Source organism: Macrotis lagotis, chromosome 4 (genome assembly GCF_037893015.1).
Source record: "Macrotis lagotis isolate mMagLag1 chromosome 4, bilby.v1.9.chrom.fasta, whole genome shotgun sequence".
In the NCBI taxonomy this organism is placed as follows: Eukaryota; Metazoa; Chordata; class Mammalia; order Peramelemorphia; family Peramelidae; genus Macrotis; species Macrotis lagotis.
Genome location: NC_133661.1, coordinates 229,232,642 through 229,258,406, shown reverse-complemented (window position 1 = coordinate 229,258,406; position 25,765 = coordinate 229,232,642). Strand labels below are relative to the sequence as shown.

Here is a 25,765-nt window from a genome sequence, read left to right as displayed (position 1 = left end):
GTATAGAAGGGTGTATAAGGGAAGGATTCTTTGAAAAGTGGTTGATTAAGGAATAGGAGGGCAAGGTAGTGAGTAGAAGTAAAATAGAGTGAGCTGGGGTTATTGCTTTCAGGATATGCTATAAAATGAGAAATAGCCACAAAACAAATAAAAATCTATGAATTCGTGTAATATATATATATATATATATATATATGAATATGTATATATATATGTATATAAGTACATATGTATAAAGGGTATAAAGTATGTGTATACACACACACACACACACACACACACACACACACACACACACACAGGTATATATGCATACTTATCATAACCACCAGAGGGAGAGGTAGGAGGGGAAAAAATAAAGTAAGTAGTACACAGCAGAGAGTAGAAGAAAACCTACAAGGAAGCAAAGAAAAGATGGACAATTTTGAACACAAAAACTAAATATAACTAGCTTGAAAAAGAGAAGTCCAGGGACAGATTAGAACATTGCAGTTATTCAAATACATAAAGGACCATCATATGGAAAATAGACCCTATCTTTTCTACTTGGTAACAGAAGGCAAAACTGAAAGCCCTATAAATTGCAAAGAGACATACACAGATTTTGACTCAAAAAAGGAAAAACTAGCTCCCACTCCTAAACTATAGATGTTCAAAGATGGGATAATCCACCTCAATAAGTAAGCAGGTTTCCCTCAGCAGAGGCCCCCAAGAAAATACTAAATAACTACCTATCAGGGCCATTATAAATGCATTGTTTGCAAATTAAAGCTTCTCTGAGGTACCACTTCATACCTCTCAGACTGGCCAATATGACCAGAAAGGATAATGATCATTGTTGGAAGGGTTGTGGGAAATCTGGGACACTGTTACATTGTTGGTGGAGATGTGAACTCATTGAACTTTTCTGGAGAGAAATTTGGAACTATGCCCAAAGGGCAGCAAAAGTGTGTATACCCTTTGATCCAGCAATGCCACTACTGGGTCTATACCCTAAAGAGATGGTGAAAAAAGGGTAAAAACATCACTTGTACAAAAATATTTATAGCAGCCCTGTTAGTGGTAGCAAAGAATTGGAAATTAAGTAAATGTCCTTCAATTGGGGAATGGCTTAGCAAACTGTGGTATATGTATGTCATGGAACATTATTGTTCTATTAGAAACCAGGAGAGAGATGGGAATTCAGGGAAACCTGAAGGGATTTGCATGAACTGATGCTGAGTGAGATAAGCAGAACCAGAAAAACACTGTAAACCGTAACAGCAATATGGAGGCAATGATCAACCTTGATGGACTCATTCATTCCATCAGTGCAACAATCAGGGACAATCTGGAGCTGTTTGCAATAGAGAATGCCATCTGTATCCAGAGAAACAACTGTGCAGTTTGAACAAAGACCAAGGACTATTGTTTTAAATTTAGAAAAAAAGCCTGATATCTTATTGTCTGATCTTGCTCTTATACTTTATGTTTCTTCCTTAAGGATATGATTTCTCTTTCATCACACTCAATTTGGACCAATGTATACCATGTATACCATGGAAACAATGAAGACTGACAAATTGCCTTCTGTGGGGGGTGGGGGGAGGGAAGTAAGATTGGGGGAAGAATTATAAAAATCAAAATAAAATCTTTAATAAAATATTAAAAAATAAATAAATGGATTATTGCTTATAGATGTGTGTCTCTGAGGATCCTCTCCATTTCTGGGATTTTGTAATTTGGCCAAGTAGAGAGAAATTCATTAGTGAGATAGATAAGGAATGCAGGATAATAACATGGAGGGACATCAGGGTAAAGAAAACGATTATATAAATAGAATAAGGGTTATTGGCAACAGTTTAGCAAATAACATTTTAGGTATTTATAACAACATTTAAAATATATATATGTGTGTATATGTTTATATACATATTCTATGCTTTTTTCTGGTTGCTTAAAGGTTATGATGCCATCTTCTTTAAATGAAACTTTATCAATGATAATAAGCATCTGGGTGTCAATACTACCCTATAACATGAGAAAATACTTTTCTATAATTGCTTCACTAATTGTGAAAAAAGCATGAAGAACTGAGAGAAATAAGGCAGGCCAAGTTGCCAAGAAACAATTCTTGAATTTCCTATCAATCTTCTAGTTCTCAAACTTGTTACTAGTACTAGGTGGCAATGCCAGGTTAAAGGAATTGCTATTTTATTTATAGAATCACTCTGAATATATTATTAGGAAGATATAATTATCCATCCCTCTAAAAGACAATTTACTTACCTTTTCCAGAGCATGCATACTGAATACTGGTCCATCATGTGCTTTGACAGTTTTTATAAGAAAAACATCTTTCCAGATACACACATCTCCTGTTGAAGTTCCAGAGAATGCCATCTCTTCAGTCCAGCCATACACGGCACACATCATTGTGTCACTTTTCCCCTGGGGACCTATGTAGCCTTTTCTCCCAATCAATCCTCCTCCTATTTTAAGATTAAAAATTATTATTAAAATTTATAAAATCAGAAATCACTGAAATTTCATTTTTCCTACAAGAAAACCAAAAATGTTAGGTAGTCTTAAAAAGTCAATTTATGATAATAGCTATCATTGTATTTTATGTTTGGGTTTGAATTCAGGTCCTCCTGACTTCAGGTGCTGGTACTTTATCCTTTACACCAATTAACTGCCCCATAACTAACATTGTTATATCACTTAATACTTGACATTATGCTTTATCTCCATAAGATAATATTATAAATATGATAACCATTTTACAGAGGAAAAAATGATGTTCAGAGTAATAAAGCAAATTGTCCACTGTCTCACAACTATTAGATACACAAGTTGAAGGGAATAAAGGGTTTAACAAACTCCATATCTAGTTTTCACCAATAATGTAGTTATAAATCTACCTATGAAATCAGCATCCCTGCTAAATCACCATGTAGGATGAATCATTTAGGTCTTTACAATATAATTTTTAGTTTGTATGTAAGAGCAGGAAGGGGGGGGCAATGTTTATTTTCTGGGATTATTATGCTAATAAAATGAAAAAAAAACCCCACCAATAACCCATAGTTAATTTTATAAGCCCCTTTAAAACCTGGGACTACAAATAACATTCCACCTCCTGCTTACTTTATTTTTTCCCTCCTACCTCTCCCTTTGATGGTTATGGTAAGTATGCATATATACCTATACCTATGCATATGTGTGTATATATATATATATATGCATATACTTTACACCCTTTGTATATATGCACTTATATACATATATACACATATATACCCACATGTATACATACATATTCATATATAATACACATTCATAAATTTTTGTTTTGTGGATCTGAGAGAATATTCTAACAATATATTAAAGAGAAAGTCAACAGTATATTTTGAAAGAATCAAATTAATCCATGTACTTTTAAATTTGTTTAATTTATAAAAATGTTTACTCACTAGTCTGAAAATTCACTACTGAATGAAAAAATGGATATCCAAATAAAAGTTATATTATAGCTATAATTAAAAAAGAAGTAGCATAATTTTATAATGAACACATTTTACTTCCCCAAAGCCTAAACTTTTTTAAACTTTTTAAATTTATTTTTAATCTATTTAAGGCAATGGGGTTAAGTGACCTGTCCAAGGTCACACAGCTAGGCAATTATTAAGTGTCTGAGGCTGGATTTAAACTTAGGTCTTCCTGACTCCAAGGCCAGTGCTCTATCCACTGTACCACCTAAACTTTCTTGAAAGAAAATTGTAAACACAAAAAATCCCACCAAATGATGTTTTCTTCCCAGGCAAAAATAAACACATAAATAAATAAATAAATGCAAATGTGGGACTACCTGGGCACTGTGAAGAAGAGAGAATGATGCTGGAGCTAGATGTCTGGTAGGTTCAGACAGAAATCATTCCAGCACTCCACCTCTTGAAAAGTTTGCCTTTAGAATGAGATTGGTAGGCCCAACATTAGGTGACAAGTTACAACCTTCATCCTAAAAGGATAGCTAAAACCATTGTGAGAACACATTGGTTCTGGCTGAATCACAGAAATGGGAGAGGGAGAGCAGACTCCTTTATGAATCAGCAGAACTGGAGAGCCAGAAGTAGAAATGTAAAGAGACGGGGCAGCTAGGTGGCTCAGTGGATAGAGTACTGGCCTTGGAGTCAGGAGTACCTGAGTTCAAATCCAGCCTCAGACACTTAATAATTACCTAGCTGTGTGGCCTTGGGCAAGCCACTTAACCCCATTGCCTTGAAAAATCTAAAAAAAAAAATGTAAAGAGAACTTATCCTTTTTCAAATTTTATTTTCCCCCAGTTACATGTAAAAACAGGCTTCAACATTCACTTTTTGTTCATTATTTGTTTAACAGAAATTCTTACAAGAGAATTTCATCTTAATCATATATCACAATTTGTTCAGCCATTCCCCCCAAAATGATGGGCATCTCCTCAATTTCCAATAGCTCCTTGTCACCAGAAAAGAGCTGCTATAAGTATCTCTATACATATTTTTGCTTTCTGTTTTTTCATCTCTTCTTAAGTATAGACCTAATAGTAGCATTGCTTATGTCAAAGGACAGGCATGGATTTTTTGGAGGGGCGGAGCCAAGATGGCAACATGAAGGGATCCAGTCTTAGGAGCTCTCTGATAAAACTCATAAACTAAGGACTCTAAATAAACTTTCCAGACAGAACCCACAAAGGGACCCAGTGAGGCAGTTCTCCTACTCAAGGTAACCTGGAAAAGAGCAGAAAGGCTCTGCTCCCCGGGCCGGAGGGGCGGCCTGCCAGAGCCAAAGAACCTCAGCCTCCCGGAGGCAGCCCCAGGGCGCTGGGGGCCGCAGCTCGCAGCAGCGGGGGAGTCTCCTGGGCTGCACCCCGGGGAGCACCGCAAGGAGTGGGGGAGCAGGGGGGGACCTCTGCCGGGCCGAGCACCTGGAGCCCAGCCCTCAGGGCACACAGCCAGCAGCCTGGTCTTTGGCCAGCCTAGACCTGGAAACAGAAGCAGGCGGAGCCAGTAAGCAGGAACCCCCAGGGCATGAGCCCATTGAGCTGAGGGAGGGGAGTGAAGAGAGAGAGAGACAGCAGAGCTCTGTCCTCTGCCCCTGGAACAGGACTCTGGGGCTCTGACCACATTCAGATCCTGATCCCAGTCTAGGCCCCCCCATAGAACAGCAGGGCCCCCCCCAACCTCAGCCCCGTGGCAGAGGGGGGCACTTATGGTCATTCACAGACCAGGAGGGAGGACAGAGCCTCTCACACTGAGACCCTTGAGGGAGTGTCCCAAAAGCTCAGGAAGCACCCCATAAAACAGGCTTAAGCTGGGAAAATGAACAAAGAAACAAGAGGAAGACCATTGAGAAATATCTTGCAAATGAGCCCAAGAAGGATCAAAATCCTCAGTCTGAAGATGAGGAAGCACAAGCTCCTGCATCTAAAGACTCCAAGAGAAACAGAAATTGGGCTCAGGCTATGATAGAGCTCAAAAAAGACTTTGAAAATCAAATGAGGGAGTTGAAAGAAAAACTGGGAAAAGAATGGAGAAAGATGCAGGAAAAACATGAAAATGAAGTCAGCAGCTTAGTCAAGGAAATCCAAAAAAATGCTGAAGAAAATAGCATGCTAAAAAGCAGCTTAGGCCAAATGGATAAAACAGTTCAAAAAGTTATTGAGGAGAAGAATGCTTTAAAAAGCAAAATTGGCCAGATGGAAAAAGAGATAAGAAAACTCTCTGAGGAGAATAAATCCTTCAGACAAAGAATAGAATTCAGGGAGATTGATGAATTTACCAGAAATCAGGAATCAATACTTCAAAACCAAAAAAAAAAATGAAAAAATTAGAAGAAAATGTGAAATATCTCATTGAAAAAATAACTGATATGGAAAACAGACTTAGGAAAGATAATTTGAAAATTATTGGAATACCTGAAAGTCATGATCAGGAAAAGAGCCTTGACATCATTTTCAAAGAATTACTACAGGAAAATTGCCCTGATATTCTAGAAGCCGAGGGCAAAATAGAAATGGAGAGAATCCACCGATCCCTCCGAGAAAGAGATCCCAAAAAACAACCCCTAGGAATATTATAGCCAAGTTCCAGAACTCCCAAGTCAAAGAGAAAATATTACAAGCAGCCAGAAGGACATAGTTCAAATATCATGGAGCTGCAGTCAGGATCACACAGGACTTAGCAGCAGCTACATTGGAAGCTCGGAGGGCTTGGAATACAATACACCGGAAGGCAAAAGAGCTTAGAATGCAGCCAAGAATGAACTACCCAGCAAGGCTGAATGTCCTCTTCCAGGAAAAAGATGGACTTTCAATGAACCAGGGGGAATTTCAAAGGTTCCTTTTGGAGTGGCCAGAGCTGAACAGAAGGTTTGACCTTCAGATACAGGACTCAGGTGAAGCATGGAGATTGGAGCAGAGGGGGAAAATATGAGGGACTTAATGAGGATGAACTGCATGTATAGAAAAATGATACTGATAATATTCATATGAACCATCTCAGTTAATAGAGCAGGTAGAGGGAGCTTTTATAGTTGAAGCACAGGAGAAAGCTGAATTCGAAGATAAAATATGGTGTAAAAATGGAGTCAATAAGAAAAAAGGGAAATGGAATGGGAGAAAGACAAAGGAGAGGGGGAATAGTCCAAGATATTTCACATAATAAGATTTTTTTTTTATTACATGAGCTATTGCAATGATATGGAAGGGGGGAGGCAAAGGGGAATGAGGGAACCTTTCTCTCATCAGAGATGGCTAGGAGAGGAAACAGCAAATATACTCAACGGGGTATAGGCATCTGGAGTAAGAAGGAGGAGGGAGCAGGGGGAAGGGGTGGGGATGTGAATAAAGGAGGAGAGGATGGACCATGGGGGGAGAGTGGTCAGATATAACACATTTTCTTTTTTTATTTCTTGCAAGGGGCTGGGATTGGAAGGCCTGTCCAGGACCATGGGGCCAGGTGGATTCTGGGCCTAAGGGGTGGTATGGGGGCTCAGGGCTTCTTGGCCCCAGGACCAGGGATCTGTCTGCTGCGCCACTCAGCAACCCTACAGCAGAGTCAGAGTGAAAGGAGAGAGAAAATATAGTACATAGTAGTGGGGAAATAAGGAAGGAGGGAGTTGCGATCAGTAATGGCAATGTTGGAAAAATATGGAAGTAACTTTTGTGATGGACTTATAAAGAATGTGATCCACTCACGACAGAGTTGATGGTGTTGGAACAAAGACTGAAACACATTTTTTGTTATTATTATTTGGGGGAGGGTGCAGGGCAAATGGGGCTGGGTGGCCTGCCTGGGGCCACATAGCAGGGTGATCATTGGGTGTCTGGGGCCGGATTCGGACCCAGGTGCTCCTGGCTCAAGGGCCAATGCTCTGTCTGCCACCCAGCCACCCCTACTATTATTACTATTTTATTTTATTTTGGGTCTTTTTTTTCCCTTCTTTTTGGTTTTTGCAGGGCAGTGGGGATCGGGTGGCTTGCATGTCACACAGCTGGGTGATTATTGGGTTTATGAGGCTGGATATGGACTCGGGTGCTAGTGGCTCCAGGGCTGGTGCTTCGTCCATTGCGCCACCTGGCCATAGCTACAATTATTACTATTATTTTTTTTTAATTTTAATTTTTTTCTCCCCCCCTTTACATTTTTGCCCAAGCAAGTCTATCTATTTTCATGTGGGGAGGGGTATTTAATACAAGTATATTTTATTAATGTAAAGAAAAACATTTGTACAAAATGAGAATAAAAAATAAATTACAAAAAAAAAAGGACAGGCATGATTTTATAGCCCCCTGGGCATAGTTTCAAATTGCTCTACAGAATTGTTGAATCTTTTACAATTTCCCCAACAGTGAATTAAACATTTGTCATTTTCTCTTTGTCTTATTAGTCAATCCAATATGTATAAGGCAGTTCCTCAAAATTGTTCAAACCTGCATTTCTCCCTTCAATATAAGACTTTTTTTGTTTGTTTTGCAAGGCAATGGGGTTAAATGTCTTGCCCAAGGTCACACAGCTAGGTAATTATTAAGTGTCCAAGGTTGGATTTGAACTCAGGTACTCCTGATTCCAGGGCTGGTGCTCTATCCACTATACCACCCAGCTGCCCTACATTAGGACATTGAAAAAAAATTGATTTAGATAGATACTACTGATATCCTCATCTGAAAACTGTTCATATTTTTTGATCATTTACCAATTGGGAAATGGTTCTTATTTTTTATAAATTTGATTTGGTTCTTTAGGTTTGAGACAAAGTCTTTGTCAGAGAAATTTGTTTCAATATATTTTACCCACAGCATTATTGCTAACTGTATTTCCCTCCATCCTATTCAACCCCCCACACTCATTTATTCTATTCTCTCCTTTACCCCATTCTCTCCTCAAAAGTGTTTTGCATTTGACTACTCTCTCCCACAATCTTTCCTCCTTTTTATTACCTAGCCCTACCCCATTCTCTCATCCCTTTCCTTTACTGCTTTCCTCTGGGGCAAGATAGATTTCTATACCCAACTGAGTGCATTTTATTCCCTCTCAGAGCCAATTCTGATGAGAATAAGGTTTATTCACTCCTTCTCACTTCTCCCTCTTCTTCTCCACCACAAAAGCTATTTCTTATAACTTTTATGTGAAATAATTACCCCAATTCCACCTCTTCCTTTCCCTTTCTTCCAGTATCACCCATTAATTTCATCTTTTTATATAGTATACCTTCAAATTCAAATCCCACCTGAGCCTTGTCTATATATGCTCCTTCTAACTACTCTAATAAATGAGAAGGTTCATATGAATTATCAATTATCATCTTTCCCATGCAGGAATATAAGCAGTTCAACATCACTAATTCCCTTATGATTTGCCTTTCCTGTTTACCTTTCTATGCTTCCCCTGAGTTTTGTATTTGAAGATCAAATTTTCTGTTCAACTCTGGTCTTTTATCAGGAAAGTTTGAAAGTTCCCTATTTCATTGCATGTCTATCTTTTCCCATGAAAAAATATGTTAAATTTTGCTGTCTAGCTGATAAGCTCCTACAATCCCTTGCTGAAGAAGATGCTAAATCTTTTATTATCCTGACCGTGGCTTCACAACATTTGAAGTTATTTCTTTCTGGTTGTTTGCAATATTTTCTCCTTGATTTGGGAGGTCTAAAACTTGGCTATAATATTCATGGCAGTTTTCATTTTGAGATCTTTTTTTTTTCAGGAGGTGATCAGTGAATTCTTTCAATTTCTATTTTACCCTCTGCTTCTAGGATATCAAGGCAGTTTTTCTGGATAATTTCTTGAAAAAATGTTGTCTAGGCTCCCCCCCCCCTTTTTTTTTTGGTCATGGCTTTTAGGTAGTGCAATAACTTTTAAATTATCTCTCCTGGATCTATTTTCCAGGTCAATTCATTTTCCAATGTGATATTTCACATTTTCTTCTAGTTTTTCATTCTTTTGACCTGGTTTTATTGTTTCTTTATTTCTCACAGAGTTATCAGCATCTATATTTTAAGGAATTATTTTCTTCAGTGAATTTGTGTATCTCCTTTAATATCTGACCAGTTTTGCTTTTTAAGGTAAGGCATTCTTCTCCTCATTGATTTATTTGGATCTTTTTATCATTTGACCCAGCCTGGTTTTTAAGATGTTATTTTCCTCAGTTATTTTTTTAAAAAATCTCCTTTATCAAACTTTTCATGATTTTCCCATTTCCCTCTCATTTCTCTTCCCAATTTTTCCTCTACCTCTCTTTCTTGGCTTTCAATAATATCCTCTTTGAAGCCTTCCTTTGCCTGAGTCCAATTCATATTTTTTTTTTGGAGGCTTTGGACATAGAAGTTTTGACCTTGTTATCGTCTATGAAGTGTCTATATTTTGATCTTTCATATGACCATAGTAACCATCTATAGTCAGATTTTTTATTCTGTTATTTGTCCTGAGTCTATGACTTGATTTTAACTCTTTGTTAAGGTGGGGCTCTGTTTTCAGGGTAGAGGATGTACTGTCCCAAGATTTTAAGGATTTTTGCAGCAGTTTAGGTCTTATGATCCAAGGAGAGATCATGACTACTCTCCTGTTGTCTACTCTGGTCTGTGGGTGACCACAAGCACACCTTTCTGCCCTGGAACTCTGAGGAAGGTCCTGTAAGCTCTGCCATGTTTTTGTTCTTCTTCTTGGGACTGGGATCTAAGACTGTGATCCAGATCTGAGTATATCAAAGCAACAGAATCCTGCATCAGGGATAGCAAAGAGACTTATATAATTCCATTCTGATCCCCTTACTATCTGTAGGTTGAGAGCTCCAAAAGCAGCTGTTGTTGCTGATTTAGGTACTGCTGGGATTGGATCGGCACTGCTGGGGATAGAGTTGGACTGTGCTCCAACCACACCCTGATGTCACAGTTTTCCTGCTGACCTTCAAAGTTGTCCATAGAAATCTCTGGGCTGAGAGGTCTGGAAACCACCACCACCACTGCTACTAACCCAGATGCCCAGTTTCCTATTCCTGAATAGTTAGGACTAGTTTGTTCTGGCACTCCTCTCTCACCCCATGTAGCAGACCTTTCCCATCAATCTTCCAAGTTGTCTCAGGCTTGAAAATAATTTCACTCAATCTTTTTGTAGGTTCTGCTACTTTAGAATTTGGTTAGAGTCATTATTTAAAGATATTTGGAGCAGTTTGGGGGAGAGCTCAAAGGAGTCTCTGTCTTTATTTTGCTATCTTGGCTTCACCTCTGAAATTATCCTTAATGCCAAATTCCAGACCAGGGATATACAAGCATTCTCTGTGCTAGGAGCATAGGGATAGATGTTGGATCACCAAAAGCTACTCACACTTTTCAACTAAGTCAGGGATTTCTCTATTTTGCCTTCTCCCCTTTCACCTTATTCCTTTCTCTCAAGGGAATATTTGTGTTTCCCAAAACTTATCTGTTCCTTAAAACTTTAATTTTCTTCTTTTACTTTGTCCTTTAAGCCTGAAACTATGAAAAATGTGCTTTTGCATTGTTAATCTATTATGAATTCTTGTTCTAAAGGAACTGAAAGGGGACATAAGAGTGCAGGATGAGAGATAGATAGGTTTACAACTGTATTGTTTAGCCAGAGTATTTTTTTGGCTAAGAGTTCCAGGCTGAAATGGAATTATAATTTTTTTAAACTGTTATTTTATTTTATTTTTCTAATTTCATGCTATGGTGGTTTTTCAACATTCATCCATTTTTAAATTTATAATTTACACATTTTTCTACAACTCTCCCCTCCCCTGCTTCTTGGTGGTGAACCAAGTTCTACATGTACATTTGTGTTTAACATATTTATACATTAGTCATCTTGTGAAAAAGGAATTAGGACTAAGAGAAAAGAAAGAAAACCATGAGATAGGAAGAACAATTAGAGAAGTTTTTAGAAAATGAACATAGTATACATTCAGATTCTATGGGTTATGTGGATGACATTGTACATAAGATGTGTCCTAAAATTGTCCTTGATCTCTGAACTGCTGAGAGGAGCTACATCCATCATAGTTTATCATCTCACAATGTTGTTGATATATAGTGTTCTCTTGATTCTGCTCCTTTCACTCATGTAATTCTTTCCATGATTCTCTAAAGTCTGACCACTCATGGTTTCTGGGTTTTTTGTTTTTTTTTAGGTTTCTGCAAGGCAAATGCAGTTAAGTGGCTTGCCCAAGGCCACACAGCTAGGTTAGGTAATTATTAAGTGTCTGAGGCCGGATTTGAACCCAGGTATTCCTGAGCTAGTGCTTTATCCACTGTGCCACCTAGCCGCCCCCACTCATGGTTTCTTATGAAACAATAGTATGCCATAACATTCATATACTATAACTAATTTAATCAGTCATTCCCTAAATGTTAGGCACCCCCTAAAAGAAATAGAATTATTAATTCATTTTTTTCACAATTTTCCAGAGCAAAAAGAAAACCCTTATGCCTGGAGATTTTTAGGTAATGAATGCTGAGGTTGGGGGGGGGGGGAATCATGCTTTGACTAGCTAGACTGGTATTTGAAGTAGGGTCCTCAATGCTTTTCCTCCTATTTTCTACCCCTTCTACCCTGAAATTAATCCTTTCTAAGGGGAAGAGCTCAGGGAATAACTGGAACAATCATGCCTGAGAGGATAGGTGAAGGGCCTAAATAGGTCAACAAAAGAGTGTGAACAAATAAGTAAGTAATAATTCTGCTCATCAGCACTGCATAGCAACTCCCTACTATCAGAGAAATAGCTCTAGCTTCAAGATATCTCTGTAAGTGAAATTCGTGCAATGGGCAAAAATAAATGATTCACTGACATAAAGAGGACATAAAAAAAGACCTTCTAAAACTATCTGAACATCAAGATTTAAGGAGTAGTTTGTCATTTCCTTCTCGAGCTCATTTTACAGTTGAGCAAACTGAGTTGAGTGACATACCCAGGATACATATCTACATACATATTTAGCGTCTAAGGCTGAATTTGAACTCAGGTCTTCTGGGCTCCAGTTCTAGCATTCTATGCACTGTGCCACCTATCTTACAAATGCAGTTAATAGTTCTATTATAAATTTAATTGCTTTGAAAAAGAGTTAAAATAATAGGGAGGAAAAAGTTCTTTACATAGAAAAATATTTAAAATAGGTCTTTTTATGGTGGCAAAAATTGACTAAAGAACTCCTCTCATTAGTTGGGGAATGTCTAAACAAACTGTGGTATATCAATGTAATAGGATAAGAAATGAAGGTAAGAAATGGGGTAAGAAATGAAGGAAAAGTTTCTAAGAGACATAAAAACATACAGAGATGCAGAGTAAAATTGAGCAGAACCAGGAAAAAAAACAATTCATGCTCTAACAAACATACAGAAACAATTCTGTAGGACCTAACTGATCAACTAAATGATCATCAATAATCCTGAGAAATGATTAAAGAGGATGTTGCCCACCTCATAATTAAAATATGGAAAGACTAAAATTCAGATTTAGAAAGGCATTTCTGGATGTATTCAATATGGGAATTTGTCTTGCTTGACTGTATTTTTATACTACTGGGATTTTTTCTATCTTTTTTATTTCTTCAGTATATGGGAGAGGTAGGAAGGAGAAAATGAATAATTGATAATAAAAAATTGTAATTAAAAAACTTAGATGATATGACATTTGGAACACATAAATCAAATACAATTATTGGTTTGTTGTCTATGGTCACCTTCAGCATAACATAAATAAATGTCTCTATATTGTGAATTTTTTTTTTTTTGCTTTGATTAGCATGGTTGCAACTTCTGTTTTTTTATGAACTGAAATTTCAGCTTCTTATTCTGGTAATGTCTGTTTTTCAGGTGTGTCTTTTGCAATAAAGATTTTGTGGGGTTATGTTTGCTTATTTGATGACATTCTCTTCCATATTACAAGATGGTTTAATAATTCACATTCAGGTTTCCTGATCATTTTGGTTAAGGGCTTAAAATATGTTTTATTAAAGTCCTTAGTTTAATAGCATTTTTATTTTCGAAGTTTTTAATTTCTCCTGTAATTTTCTTTCTTTCTTTTTTTTTAGGTTTTTTTGCAAGGCAATGGGGTTACATGGCTTGCCCAAGGCCACACAGCTAGGTAATTATTAAGTGTCTGAGGCCAAATTTGAACTCAGGTACTCCTGACTCCAGGGCCCCTCTCCTGTAATTTTCAAGAATTTTGTTTTGTTTTGTTAATTGTTCATCTCGCTGATCATCTTTTTTATTCTATTTTTATTCAATCAATAAATACTCAATGATTGGGATGACACTGACAATTAGAGGAATTAGGAAAGACCTTTTAAAGGAGAAGGCACCTAAGGTAAGCCTTGAAGGGAATGAGGGATTCCAAAATGGAAGAGAGTAGGAATAGCATTTCAGAAATAAGATGATAATCTTTACAAAGTTTTAGAAGTGAAAGAGGAAGTGGTGTGTAGAAGCAATAGCCAATAGGTCCCCGGAGGCATCTGTATCTGTTAAAGTTCAATTAGCAGTCCCCAAAATAATTTAGAATGGACTAAATTGATATATCAACAATTTCAATATTATGTAGTATTAATTACTGGATTTTACTTGGCATTTGTTAGATACGAGAAAATTTTTATATACAATTACAAATGACTAAAAAAAGGACCATAAAGTCAGGACTGCAGTTTGGAATTATTGTATACTTATAACAGTATCACTGAATTCCTTTGTATAGCCTTAAAGTAAGTTATTAAATCTTGGGATTTGAGGTTATATGTAAATATTAATTACAATAATGTTCTACTACATTATATAGTAATGATTAACTACTAAATTATACAATCTCCTGAAACTATGTAATGTTTCTCATATGGTAAAAAGTTCAAAATACCAATAAATTATTTTTAAACAACCCTTTAAAATACATAGAAGAAAATGAGCATGATGATAACACTTACCTCAAAGGGTTGCTATGAGGATCAAATAGGATAAAATATATAAAGCATTTTCAAGGGAATTTTAAGAAAATAACTTTCCTAAATAACATAAGGAAAAAATTCCTTTCCTTACCTGCTCTCCGCCAAAATTTCATATGTTTAATACCAGCTGTAATCAATTTATCAGGCATATATGGGTTCATCTTCACAACAAAAATCTTATCTTTATTTCCTCTGAAACAAAACCCAAAATATTTAGTTTTTACTTTTTGGACCATTATCTCCCCTAAGCATTCAATAAACATTATGTAAGATTCAATAAAAATATATAGAAAATATATTCAATAAACTATACATAAGATATGACATGTAATGAAAATAATAGTAATGATATCAGCTAGTATTTATATAGTGCTTTAAGGTTGACAAAATGCTTTATGTAAGTTATCTTATTTGATCCTCAAAACAATACTATGAGGCAAGTGCCATCATGCTCATTTTGCAAATGAGGAAACCAACTAAATGTGATATAAAATATGACAGGAAGAATAGAGAGAGATCTAGACAAAATGTTCTAAGAAAATCTGAGAAGAAAACAATCGTATTTAACTAAGGGTGTTGGGCAAGAGGAAGTACAGAGGCTGGGTGTTGAAAGAAGAATTTCTAACAGGTGATACTGGAGAAATATAGGGAGGAAATAATATTAAGATAAATCCAGAAAGGGAGTCAGGAGTCACTCAGTAAGAGCCAAATGCCAAGCCAAGGAGTATGAGGTTTTATCACATAAGAATAAGGGCACTGCTAAATGTTTTTCTGACATGTTTAATTAATAATGTAATATTTTACATTAAATATAATGGAGTAAACTTGTTTTGTAACTCTTTACACATTTAATTGACTAATAACACATAAAATGTTTTACTCCTAATTACTCATCAGGATCTTTTGTCCTTTCATTCTTTTCACTTTTCTAAGCATTTTGCTTTTTTTAAACTTTGTATTATTTAATAAAGGTCTTAGTTTATATTTTTATACTTGTCCATCTTATTGAAATTATAGTATTCTATTACATTAATATAACACAATTTAAACAATTCCCTGCTGTTGGCTGATCTGAAAATTGTTTAACATGTAACTTTAACTTTTGGTAATACCTTTGGGGCATATTTCCAATATTTATTATTGGTTAAAGATTATAATTTTCTTTAGAACTTTAATTGATCTCTGCCACATTGTTCTCCAAAAGATTCCACAAGTTTGCAATTCCACCAGCAATGAATGAGTACATAAATCTGCTTCTCTTCAACTCCACTAGGATTAAGCTTTGTTGCTTCTAATTCTTTTTTGCCGTTTTGATAGAAACTAGTCCCCAAAGATATTTTAATTCATATTGCTTTATTAGTGAGACTGATTAAAATAGGATAAGACTAGACTAGTGACAATAAATAAAACAGAGAGGAAAGATGTGAGAGTTATGAAGTAAAATAGACAAGTCTTGGCAACTGAAAGAGTAAGAGAGCAAAGATTACTCAACCTTTATAACTGGGAAGATGGTGGTACAGACATTAGAAAGAGGGAAAATAGGGAAGAAGAGTCATCTTTGAATATTACCATTCTTCTCTGATCACTCCCTGACTCCACACTTCCTTAGCACTTATCCTTGAGGTCTATTCTATAATTTTCTGCCTAGTAAGTTCCTGTGACTGATTTTGGTTTAAGAGCTGTTGGTATACAATACACTTTTTCTAATTATTTGTATTTCTTTTAGATAGTGAAGGGATAGATCTGCTAAACAGTTCATGGGCTCCAAGGGTTTCCTTAAAACATCAATGAAAAGTAAATAAGGATCCCAGCATATTAGATACATCCACGTCTGATAAATTTAGAGGACAAATGTCAAAGAGAATGGATTACATTTTGATTCACTTGATGAAATAGTCATATTTTTTAGATCAGATATATATTGGAGTATTTGAGCATCTCTAATATTGATCTAAGATTTTTTTTCCCCCTTCAGTTTTACCTCTCTTTTAGGTAGAAGGTCCATCTCTGTCTTACGTATATAACTTGATAAAATATTTCTTAGCATATACCAACACTTTGTCACATTATTTAATGACATTTATGTTTAATAATGTTTAATTATATTTAAAATTAGATGTTTCTTATTAGCTCAGTGATTTTGAGGGAGGATTATTAAATTTCTAATTATCTGGTTTTCTAAGTGTTTATAAGGTATTTTTTCTTTTAAGTGATGAGCTTAATAGATACAAATGTTTTCCCAAAACACTGCTTGAATAGCATCCCATAAATTCTTTTATATTGTTTTAATTAGCATTTAATATAATTATTATTTATATATTTTGCTTTTTGATTCAGTCACTTATGATTAAGTTGTAGCTTTTAAAACATCTATAAACATTAATATAGCTACTAGTACTCTAATTGTGTGATTCTTGTCCAATGACCAGTTATTGATTGTAATACTAACATATTTAATTAAACATAATTGTTACAATGAAAACATAAAATTTAAGGGAGATTAAAGCACAATTGGCTCATAGGTTCTCCCTTGAATAAGTAAATAAAAGAACTAGTGAAGCTGGCTTTATCATGCTTCCAAAGGCAATATCATTTCTTGGTAATCTCTGTACTGCAGTGCTCATGATAAGTAGTTAGAAAAAAGATCATTAAATTAACTGAAGTTTATGGGTCAATGTGGTACAGAGGATGAAGAGGTAAAGAAAATATATGAAGAATTCATTAAGATCCTCCAAATCAAATTCTGTGTGATTGTCATGTAAAAGTAAGAAGAAGTAAGGATAATGAGGAAATCAAGAGAGAAATCAAGTTAAACAGAAGTCTCATGTTTCCTTGCCAGTTCAATTCTCACTTTTGGTAGCAATTGTCTCTTCAAAGGATTTTATAGTAACACAAAACTTCCACATGAGAAGAGGAAAAGAAGGAAGCTTACAAATAAGAATTTTGTGACCTAAAGAAACTAGAATACATTCTTTAAAACTGGGTTGACATAAGATATGGGAAAGTGTTATGAGTCTTCTAATCTTTATCTATATTACAGCAATACAGCTAGTTTTCACTTAAAATAAATGAACAGTTCCTCAGGCCTACCCCTCCCCGCTTTGGAGTTTCAAGCAAAATCAAGCAGCTTCAGTACCTAGAGCAGAAGATGCCTAGCTCAGGGCTATACCAGGGATTGCAACAACAGCCCAAATTCTCTCTGCTTTACCCCTCCCCCATAGCAATAAAATTTGCAAAATGCAATTTTACATAAAGTGAAAACTATCTGTGGTGTATGATACCTCCAAGACAACTTCCCAGTTTTCTTTTATAAATTCAGTCTCTAATCTACCTCTTGAAAAGTGTAAATTGGTGCTAATTGGTGAGGAGCAAAATGTAATCTATCACTTCCATTTTCACAAAGACATTTTAGGATCTCTGAAACCAGTAACTAGAGGAAATGAGAATACAGAATTGGAATATTTTTTCATTTACTTGAGTTTAGCCAATGAGGAGGATGAATAGGATTTTATCTATTACTTCAGGAACTAAGGAGCGATTTGGGTCTAAGGCATTAATTTATGAAGTTACAATTGGGGAAAGAGGGGGAGACCTTGCCTGGTTTCATGGGTGAAAGCAAGAACAAATTAAACTATAAAAGTATACAGGATAGTGGCCAATTATGTAACAGGGAAAGTGATCTTAATTTGTTCTCTTAAAAATAAGGCTCAAAAGTTTTTTGGGTCTTTACCTTAGAAACAAATGAATGCTAACTTAAGATTCTGAAGGAGAGTGAGAATAAACTGTCATCCACAAATATTCTAACAAGGGTGAAAAAAATACTTGTTAATATAGCTATATATAAATGTGTGTATGCATGCTCAATTGATTTAAAGTCTGCAAAAGAAAGAAAGAAAGCAACCACAATTATAAAATTCTAAGAAGCAAATATAAAAGTAGCACCTCTCTGGACCCAAGACTTCACAGGTTATCAGGGTTTCTGGAGGGTAAATACTCTCCCAGAGTTCTTAGAGGTAGTCTCTGAGAGGAATGAAGGGCATAGGCACAACTTCTTAAGGGAAGAAAGAGCCTGGTATGGCTGAAGGATATTCTAGGTTGAAAAAGTTTGATGGGTGAGATAGAAGTTGATCACTAATATTAAACAAAGGATGAAATAGGAAGACACAAATGCTTGCGAAAGATATTTGGTTTTTGCCACAGTCATGGAGAAAATCCTGTGGAGAGTTGAAGAAATGTTCCACAGATGTGAGATCCTCCAGAAGCTCCTTTTTGTGAAAGACATAGCACTGATTTTACCAAGTCCAAGGTCAATGCTGAATATCCTAAAGATTTGTAAATTTTTCAAAAGACCTTAGCCTCCCCTTTTCCTATGATACTTTCTCTTAACTTTTCAAAGATGAGGGACAGGTTTGGAAAACATGTACCAGATTATTCATTTTTTATAATAGTTCCAAGTAGAAAAAGTATATATTAATGGAGATTACAGATGGTACTTTAACCCCCTCCTCAAAAAAAAGGTACCAAAAGACATTAATAACCCTTGTGTGACAGTGCAAAGAGCGCTAGATGGAAGTCTCAGAAGACCTGGGTTCAATAATTCTTCATTCAGACAATTATTATTCAAATATTTACTATGTTCTAGACATTGAACTAAATGCTGGGAATACAAAGCTAAAAATAATACTCATATTGTCTTGGGGGAAACAACACACAAATATCTAAATACATTTTAGACATACAGAGTAAGTGAAAAGTAATATGAGCAGTAAGAAGGACTAGCCAAGTGGAGTGCTGTGGGACACTGGGAAAGTTAATTCACTTTCAAAGCCTCAGTTTTACTATTCATAATTTGAGGACCAGTATCTTGTTATAATCTGGGCCAGTATCTTGTTACCTTCCTTCTCCTCTTTTCTCTATTCTGTAGAAAGGAAATAAGGAAAATTGCCCTCCCCCTGAAACTCATGACTGCACCATAGGACAGATTTTCCTGAAAATTGTATTGTTTTTGAAAGAGAAAAAGGATTCTGTTTTTCCTCTTCTTAACTTTTAAGATGAAAATACCTGTTAAATATAATAAGACTCTCAAAACTATATTTCTGGTAAAAAGAAAACAAGTGATTTCTTTGGAAGAGTCCTCAGTCCTAACTTATCAGTCATCTTGCCAATTTACTAAGAAATGAAGACTCTGGAGTATCTTCCCCATGTTAATTACAAACTCAGGATATCGGGAGAAACATGTCCTGCCAGGAAGAGACAATAAGAGATCAAATAGTATTGTCCAAGGAGGATAATCAGAGCATTTGGGCAATTTAATATTGTACAACCTTCATGATCAGGCCACAAAAAAGATGACAATAATTTCCTCTTCCCTGTTTTTACATAAAAGCTTCACTTTTTGCAAGTTCAGGTAGTGGTAATTGCATTGATGGCCATCACTTAAAGGCTAGAGGTAAGATCTTAGAAAATAAAATTTAAAAGTGTCTAAGCTATATATTCTATATATTCTATATATTCATTTTCTTTTAACCCTACCATGGTACTTGATAGGGAATTTTGTCTGTATTCAAACATGTGTCTTGGAAGGAAAAAAGCCTGTATATAGTTTTAGTTTTAGTTGACAGATGTGGGTTTAGACAATTTTGACTTGGAAATGGGGTAGACTACCTTTTAACAATACTGGATATAGGATCCCTAAATAAAAACAAGGAAAGATTTTGAGCTGAGTCAGACTGGCCATGAAATAACATGAGACTACCACTTTTTCCATTCAGTTGCTTTATTTTGAAATTAAATAATCTCTGGATTTTACCTCTAGTTTTAGGGATCATCACTTTGTGGAAATAATTGCCAATTTTTAGTCAAGAGGACTTTTCCCTAGACCTAAGTGTGCAATTTTTTTGGAGGGGAGAAAGTAGCCTGGCATATTGGGTTTGTTTTTGGCACTTTGTTGAGTGTCTGATAAGGGATTCTGTCTGACATCTTACTGTTTGTCTTTGTGTTGTGTTTTTGGGACCCTCTAGTGTGAGAGCAAAGTGGGTTTTCCCAAGACTCTGGTACCTCTCTGGTGTAAAATTTGTTTTGAGATTTTCTGACTCAGTTTATGTGTTTTGTAGGAGTTTGCTTAAACTGATGTTCTCTGTGGTTCAGGCACAATCAAACTGTCCCTTGTCTCTGCCTGGTCAGCTGTGTCCCAACCGGTCAATCTCTGCTTCCTCTTCCCACTGCCCTTCCTGCTGGGCCAGTATCTTGTTACTTTCCCTCTCCTCTTTTCTCTGTTTCATAGAAAGGCAATAAGGAAAATGGGTTTTTCCTCCCAAAACTCACAACTCTGCACCATAGGACAGATGTTCCTGAAAACTGTATTGTTTTTGAAAGAGAAAAAGGATTGTTTTTCTCTTCCTAACTTTTAAGTTATGGGTTGACAGTCTTGCAATATAACAGTGGGAAATTTCACCCTTCCTTCCTCCTCATTCTCTGTTTTTTGAATGGCTACTTATGCTGACTTACATTTTTTTTTTTAGATTTTTGCAAGGCAATGGGTTGAGTGGCTTGCCCAAGGCCACACAGCTAGGTAATTATTAAGTGTCTGAGGTCACATTTGAACCCAGGTACTCCTGACTCCAAGGCCGGTGCTCTATCCACTGTGCCACCTAGCCGCCCCCTGACTTACATCTCTGTAGTTCTGACTGACTGGCAGAGGTCTGTCTCTCTTTCTCTCCCTCCCCTTACACCTTTCCCAGCCACTACGAAAAGCAATTGAAAGGTAAAAGCTGCTATCTGGATTTAGCTGGCTGTGACCTTTCCTCCTCCTCCTCCTTCTCTCTCTCTCTCTCTCTCTCTCTCTCTCTCTCTCTCTCTCTCAAATGAGAATAGTATTTACCTATTTGTTATTCATTTCATTTTCCCTCAGGTTTCCATCCAGTTGATTTTTCACTTCTTTCAACTGTAAAATGGGGGAAAATTAGAATTTTTCTCTTAGATTATGCAATATAGGCACCATGGATTACACTAATCTATAAACTGAGATTTTTTTTAAGAGAAAAAGACTCCTGCTTTTCCTATTCCTAACTTGGATAAAACTGGTCCATTCATTTCTTAAACTCTGCTCTGATAAGTTGAACGTGTCTCTTTTATCTTATTTCTTTCACATTGGAAACTTTTCTCCTAGTTCCTTCTCCTCTGCCTCTCTGTAAATCTAAAAATATGAAAGCAAAAACTAGCTGTTATTTTTAAACTCTTATTTGTTTTAAGACTCGACTGGGGGGGGGGCAGAGCCAAGATGGTAGCATGAGGGCAGGAATTCCAAGAAACTAGTCCTCAAAAAAAGCTCCGAGAGGCTGTAAAATTATGACTAGCCAAAATTTAGGGGGGCAGAGCCCACAGAAAGCCTGAGTGATACAATTTCCCAGTTCAAGATCCCTGTTTCACTGGGACCAGGGGTGGGAAAGAGTCTGCAGTTGGGCAGTAGCCATGGTATACCTTCCCAGAGCAAATCAGCTCCAGCCTTCCTGGAAAAGCCTGAAGAGCACCTGGGTCCCTGGTAAGAGCACCTGGGTCCCTGGTAAGAGCACCTGGGTCCCTGGTAAGAGTACCTGGGTCCCTGGTAAGAGTACCTGGGTCCCTGGTAAGAGCACCTGGGTCCCTGGTAAGAGCACCTGGGTCCCTGGTAACGGGGTGGTTTCCAGACCTCTTGGCTCAGGGATCACTGGGATTGCTTGAAGGGGCAGTGAGAGAACTCTGCTGCACCAGAGTAAGAGCGGAGCCAGACCAACTCTGGCTTTGTAGTAGCCCTGTGGTGGAAACCTGAGGAGCCACTCAGCAGTTGCTTCCAGAACACTCAAGCCAGTTAGTAAAGGGGTAGCGAGAGACTGCAGAAGTCTCTCTGCTATTCTTGGGGCAGGACTCTGGTGCCTATATTCAGATCCAGGGCCCAGTCTGGGTTCCCATACTGCTATAGTGGAGCAGGGACCCTCCTCACAGCTCCAGGGCAGAGGGTTGGCTTGTGGTCATCCTCAGACAAGAGCACAGGCAGGAGAAAAGTCAGAATCTCTCATAACACCTTGAAGGAGTTGGGGTCCAGAGGGGCATCCCAAAAACCTTTCAAAGCTTTGGAAGTCTGATAAATCAGTCACAGGCTGAGGAAATGAGAAACGAACAGAAAAAGAAAAACCTGACCATAGGAAATTATTTTGGTTCCATTGAGGATCAAAATACATGCTCAGAAGACAAGAAAGTTGAAGCTTCTATATCCAAAGCCTCCAAAACAATAGGAAATGGATTCAGGCTATGGAGGAACTCAAAAAAGTCTTTGAAAAGCAAGTAAGGGAGGCAGAGGAAAAGCTGGGAAGAGAAATAAGAACAACAGGGTAAAATGATGAAAACCAAGTCAGTAGCTTGGTGAAGGGGAGACAAAAATATAGAAGAAAATAATACATTAAAAACCAGTTTAGGCCAAATGGAAAAAAGCAGTCTAAAAGGCAAATTAGGAGAAGAATGCCTTAAAAAGCAGAATTGGCCAATTGGAAAAGAAGATATTAAAAAAAAGCTCTCTGAAGAAAATAACTCCTTCAGATGTAGAATGGAGTTAAAGGAAGCTGATGACTATGCAAAAAAAAAAATCAAGAAACAATAGAACAAACTCAAAAGAATGAAAACTTAGAAAAAATGTGAAATATATCATTAGAAAAACAACTGACCTGGAAAACAGATTCAGAAGAGATAATTTTAAAATTACTGGGCTACCTGAAAGTCATGATCAGGAAAAGAGAAGACTTCATTTTTCAAGAAATAATCCTGACTTTCAGCCAATATGGCGGAGAGAAGACAGGCACAGTTCTAAAGTCTCCTGATCTTTCCCCATCTATCACATGAAACAAACCTTTTAAAAGAAATCCAACCCACAAAACCCAGAAAGAAAAGCCAGGAGAAAGAACATCTACCTCATTCAGGCGGGTGAGTCTGGGCTCAGCGGGTGGATCAGCCCGGGATCAGCCTGATTAACAGCTGAATTGGAACTGGGAGTCTGAGGGCCTGAGAGGCGGACATGCTGGATCAGGGTGGGGCTGGACGGCAGGGGCCTGAGTCGGCTGGGGAGCAGAGGCGCTGGTGTTGGAGCTGTCCCCGGGGAGCTTGCGCACAGGGCTGGGGGGAGAGTTCTGGAGCACAAAAGCTTCGGACACCATCCCTGGGCTCCTCTGGTCTGAGTCCCATTACAACTAAGACTTCTTCCCTAAAAAACAAATGCAAACTACTTCTGCCTCAGGCCCAGGTGTGTGAGCAGAAGAACCAGCCCAGCTGAGGAATGACCTCAGGCCAGGGTAAAGCCCACCATTGACTGAAGGCAAAAGAATTCAATAGCTCAAACTCCTCCCCTCAAACAAAGGTCTCTCAACCAAGGTCACAGACACACCAGAGAGGGAAACCAGCACCTCCTACTGGCCAGCCAGAGAAACTGCACTCAGTAAAGCCTTTAGAGATCCCAAGCCCAGGTGAACCAGCCCCCCCCCACAACTCAAGGTCTTAGCATAATGAAGAAGGGTCAGAGGAAAGGTGGATCCATAGAAAAATTCTTGGAAGGGAAAGACCCCAACTCAGAGAGACCTGGAACCACTGAAGAGAATACAATCTGGTCTTCAGCACAGAAAGACTTCCTCGAAGAAATAAGGAAGGAGCTTAAAAATTTGGGAGAGACAATTAATACTTTGAAACAAGAAAACAAAACCTTAGAAAGTATAATTGGACAAATAAAAATGAGAATAAATCTCTCAGATCCTCAATTGCACAAATACAAAATGAGAATAATTCTCTCAGATCTTCAAATGGGCAAATGCAAAAAGAAATTAATTCTCTCAAAACCTCAATTGATCAAATGGAAAGCTCTTTCAAAAGTAGAATTGACCAATTGGAAAAGGGGCTGCAAAAGGTTAATGAAGAAAACTCCTCCCCCCAAAAAAGAATGGAGTCTACAGAAGCTAATGACTCCCTGAGACAGCAAGAGTCAGTTAACCAAAATCAAAAAATAGAAAAAATAGAAGCAAATGTAAAATACCTCATCAACAAAACCACTGACCTTGAGAATAGATCGAGGTGGGGCAACCTGAAAATTATAGGACTTCCTGAAAACAATGAAGAGACAAAAAGTCTGGACTTAATATTACAGGATCTAGTGAGGGAAAAATGCCCTGATATCATGGAATCGGAGGGCAAAGTAGTTATTGAAAGAATACCTTGATCCCCACCAGAAAAAGATCCTAAAATGAAAACACCAAGGAATGTTGTGGCCAGACTCCAGAACTATCAGATAAAAGAGAAAATCCTGCAAGCCCCCAGAAAGAAACAATTTAAATATCAAGGAGCCACAGTAAGGATCACGCAGGACCTGGCTGCATCAACATTAAGGGATCGAAGGGCCTGGAATGAGATATTTCGACGAGCAAGGGAGCTTGGAATGCAGTCAAGAATCTACTTTCCTGAAAAGCTGAGCCTTCTCTTCCAGGGAAAAAGATGGGTACTTAACGAAATGGAAGAATTCCAAAAATTTCTGATGAAAAGACCAGAGCTAAACAGAAAATTTGGACATCAAACAGGAGGTTCAAGAGACACATGAAAAGGTAAAAAAAAGGGGGGGGGCAGTAAAAGAAAAAAATGCAATCCAGTAAGTTGAAACTGGCTATATCCCAGCATGGGGGTAAAAAAAAAAAGATTCTCATAAATCTTGAGAATTGTAACTCTAACAGAGAGAACATACCTAGCCAGAAATGATGGACATTCATGACCTCTCCATGAGACTGCTATCTAAAGAGATGTAATTAGCTTTAACCCCACTTGGGAAAAAGACCCTAATAATTCTCAGGAATTTTGACTCTATTCGATAGAATATACTGAACTAGAAGGGACAGACACTCAGAATTTTCTATGACTTAGATAGAATGATATAAACAACACTACCTCCTTAAAAAGGGGGGACAGGAAAGAGACTGGAGGAGGGAGGGGATTGAATGGGGTAAATCTCATTACACTAAGAGGTACAAAAAACCTATGGTAATAGAGGGGAAGAAGGGAGCAGAGGAGAAACACCTGAATCTTCTTTTCATCAGACTTGGCTTAAAGTCAACCTACACATACTCAGTTAACTTATAAAACATCTAACCTTTCAAGTATTAAAAGGGGAAAAGGGGAGGGGGGGGTGGAGAAAGGGAAGGGGAGTGGGGGGAAAAAAGGGGGAAAAACAAAAGGAAGGGAATGGAAAAGGGAAAGGGGAAAGAAAAGGGAGGGTGTGATATAGGAGGGCAAACACACTGAAGGGGG

The 25,765-nt window shown here is 37.3% G+C and overlaps 1 protein-coding gene across 16 annotated transcripts in view; it reads right to left on the bottom strand.

Annotated features, from left to right (window-relative positions):
• Nucleotides 1-25,765, bottom strand: part of EML5 (EMAP like 5) — a 244,705-nt gene that overhangs the window by 112,766 nt on the left and 106,174 nt on the right. For all 16 annotated transcript variants that reach the window (XR_012478175.1, XM_074235552.1, XM_074235553.1 and 13 more), the window contains 2 exons: nt 14,550-14,650; nt 2,269-2,471 (listed from right to left, as the gene is read on the bottom strand). Coding sequence is in view for 15 of the 16 variants with exons in the window: in XM_074235552.1 (XP_074091653.1) it covers nt 2,269-2,471; nt 14,550-14,650 (304 nt within the window). In the remaining variant the exon portion in view is untranslated. The remainder of the gene's footprint in view (nt 1-2,268; nt 2,472-14,549; nt 14,651-25,765) is intronic.